We start from the raw sequence: 1,877 nt of genomic DNA on the forward strand, positions 1-1,877 counted from the left end.
ATTGTGGTATCAAATAACTGATGAGAATGATTCATAATTTAATTTGATGGTCTCTCAATGTCCAAAGTGCACCTTTAGTTTTAGACAACAAATGAATGTGAGTTATAGTATGTGTGAGGATGAAGGCATATGCACGAGTATGCAGGGCATGAAATACGCATCTTGCTTTACAGGGTGTTAAGATTAACTTCAGGTCATGTTGTTGTATTGACAGGGAAGGACTGACATATTGATTGAGAAAATCTTTAGTTCAATGATTGATGGTCTGCATTCTGTGAAGCATTCAGCGAAGGGTTTGCCTTGTAATACACTCACCAAAGGCTATATAACAGAATGAGATAAGTAAATACAAAGAGTTGCACAGGATCACAGATAGCCATTGTGAGATAAAATGGTGGAAGTGTCGGACCTCCAATGGATGCTGCCCTCCTAGAATTTCAATGCTAATCTCAAGAAGTGAAACAGTTGCAAATGAAGTCCCAGGTTTATGTCAGCAGTAGCTCTTTTGCACAGCATCAAAAGCAAATTATTTATTGTCAGTATTTAAACATGTTAGAACTAAAGCTAGGGGTTTGGCAATCTGAATACTGTAACTGCTGACAGCAGGTCAAATAAAATTAAAACTTGCTGCAGTTGGGTAGGCAGATAATTGGTCAATAGTTGTCCTTTTGCCTCAGTACAGGTTCACTTATGTCTTAACATGTGCCACTAAACTGTGAACAGATTACAGCTCAAAATACATTTCATAGATTTGCTCACTTAAAAAGAAATACCTCTCCATGAAGAACAATGTGTTTTATGAGAGCTACTATCAGATTGAGGTCTATTTTGTCATCGTCATGCAGAATTTCCAAGGCTTCAATCGTACTGTCAGAATACCTAGAAGGGAAGAGGAACATTGGATTTCCTTTTAATCAGGCCATCAGTGCTCATGGTTGTTGCCACATATGCATTAAGCACACTTCTGAAATCTATTTACATGAAAGGTTTATATTTCTGATAGATAAGTGACTGATAATTTTGATATTCTTACATCATGCACTGATTAACAGTTTAAATCATTTACTGAAAAACCAAATGTCTCCCTGTAGATGGGGTGGAAAACAGAACAGCATCAACAGGAAGGAAGATAAAGAAATTACAGCTAACTCAATTCTCAGCGCTGTTACCAGAAGTTCCGTAATGGCAAGTGTCATGTGCCCAATGGACCTGTGAAAAGCATCTAAAACTACACAAGTTTCTTGTATAGAATGAGGCCATTCATCTGTCTCCTTGTTAGAATGCTCCATAATAACCCCTGTCATGTTCCCTTCCCACAGGCCTATAACTCATCTTTTTAAAATAAATTTGGCTGTCTTTATCACAACCATTTCTTCTGACAGTGTACCTTGATCCAACCACCTTCCCTCCATGTAAAGAAATTCCTCCTGACCACGCTACTTGTTTAATCAGTGATCATTTCTAACTGATGACTCCCAACCACCCTTACTACATCATACCAAACTCTAAAAACCCTTCATTTTTCTTTATCTCATTCTTCTCTTCTCAAATGGAAAAAGTACCAATGCACAAATTCACTGCAGAGAAATCTAATTTTCCAAGCTAGTCAGTCTCCTGGCGAATCTTCATTCGTCACTCCAAAAAGGGATGAGGCTAAACTACACCAAGTACCTTACAGTCAAAGCAACAACTGAGAGATTGAGCTGATGAATGTGATAGGATTGTATGTCAGCAGCTATTGTGCATCAACAACAGATGTGGGCACCACCAGCCACATCAGATACATTGATAGATCAACACATGGGGAAGAGGAGAGCGAGGGCGAGGGAGAGCGCGCGAGGGCGAGGGAGAGCGCGCGAGGGCGAGGGAGAGCGCGC

General features: G+C 39.7%; 1 protein-coding gene across 1 annotated transcript in view; it reads right to left on the reverse strand.

Annotated features, from left to right (window-relative positions):
- LOC109914612 (DEAH (Asp-Glu-Ala-His) box polypeptide 36) overlaps positions 1-1,877 on the reverse strand; it is a 48,218-nt gene that overhangs the window by 15,017 nt on the left and 31,324 nt on the right. Inside the window, exon 11 of the mRNA XM_048604510.1 lies at positions 774-879. Within this exon, the coding sequence (XP_048460467.1) occupies positions 774-879 (106 nt within the window). The remainder of the gene's footprint in view (positions 1-773; positions 880-1,877) is intronic.

The sequence above is a fragment of the Rhincodon typus genome, chromosome 13 (assembly GCF_021869965.1).
Source record: "Rhincodon typus isolate 14 chromosome 13, sRhiTyp1.1, whole genome shotgun sequence".
Classification (NCBI taxonomy): domain Eukaryota; kingdom Metazoa; phylum Chordata; class Chondrichthyes; order Orectolobiformes; family Rhincodontidae; genus Rhincodon; species Rhincodon typus.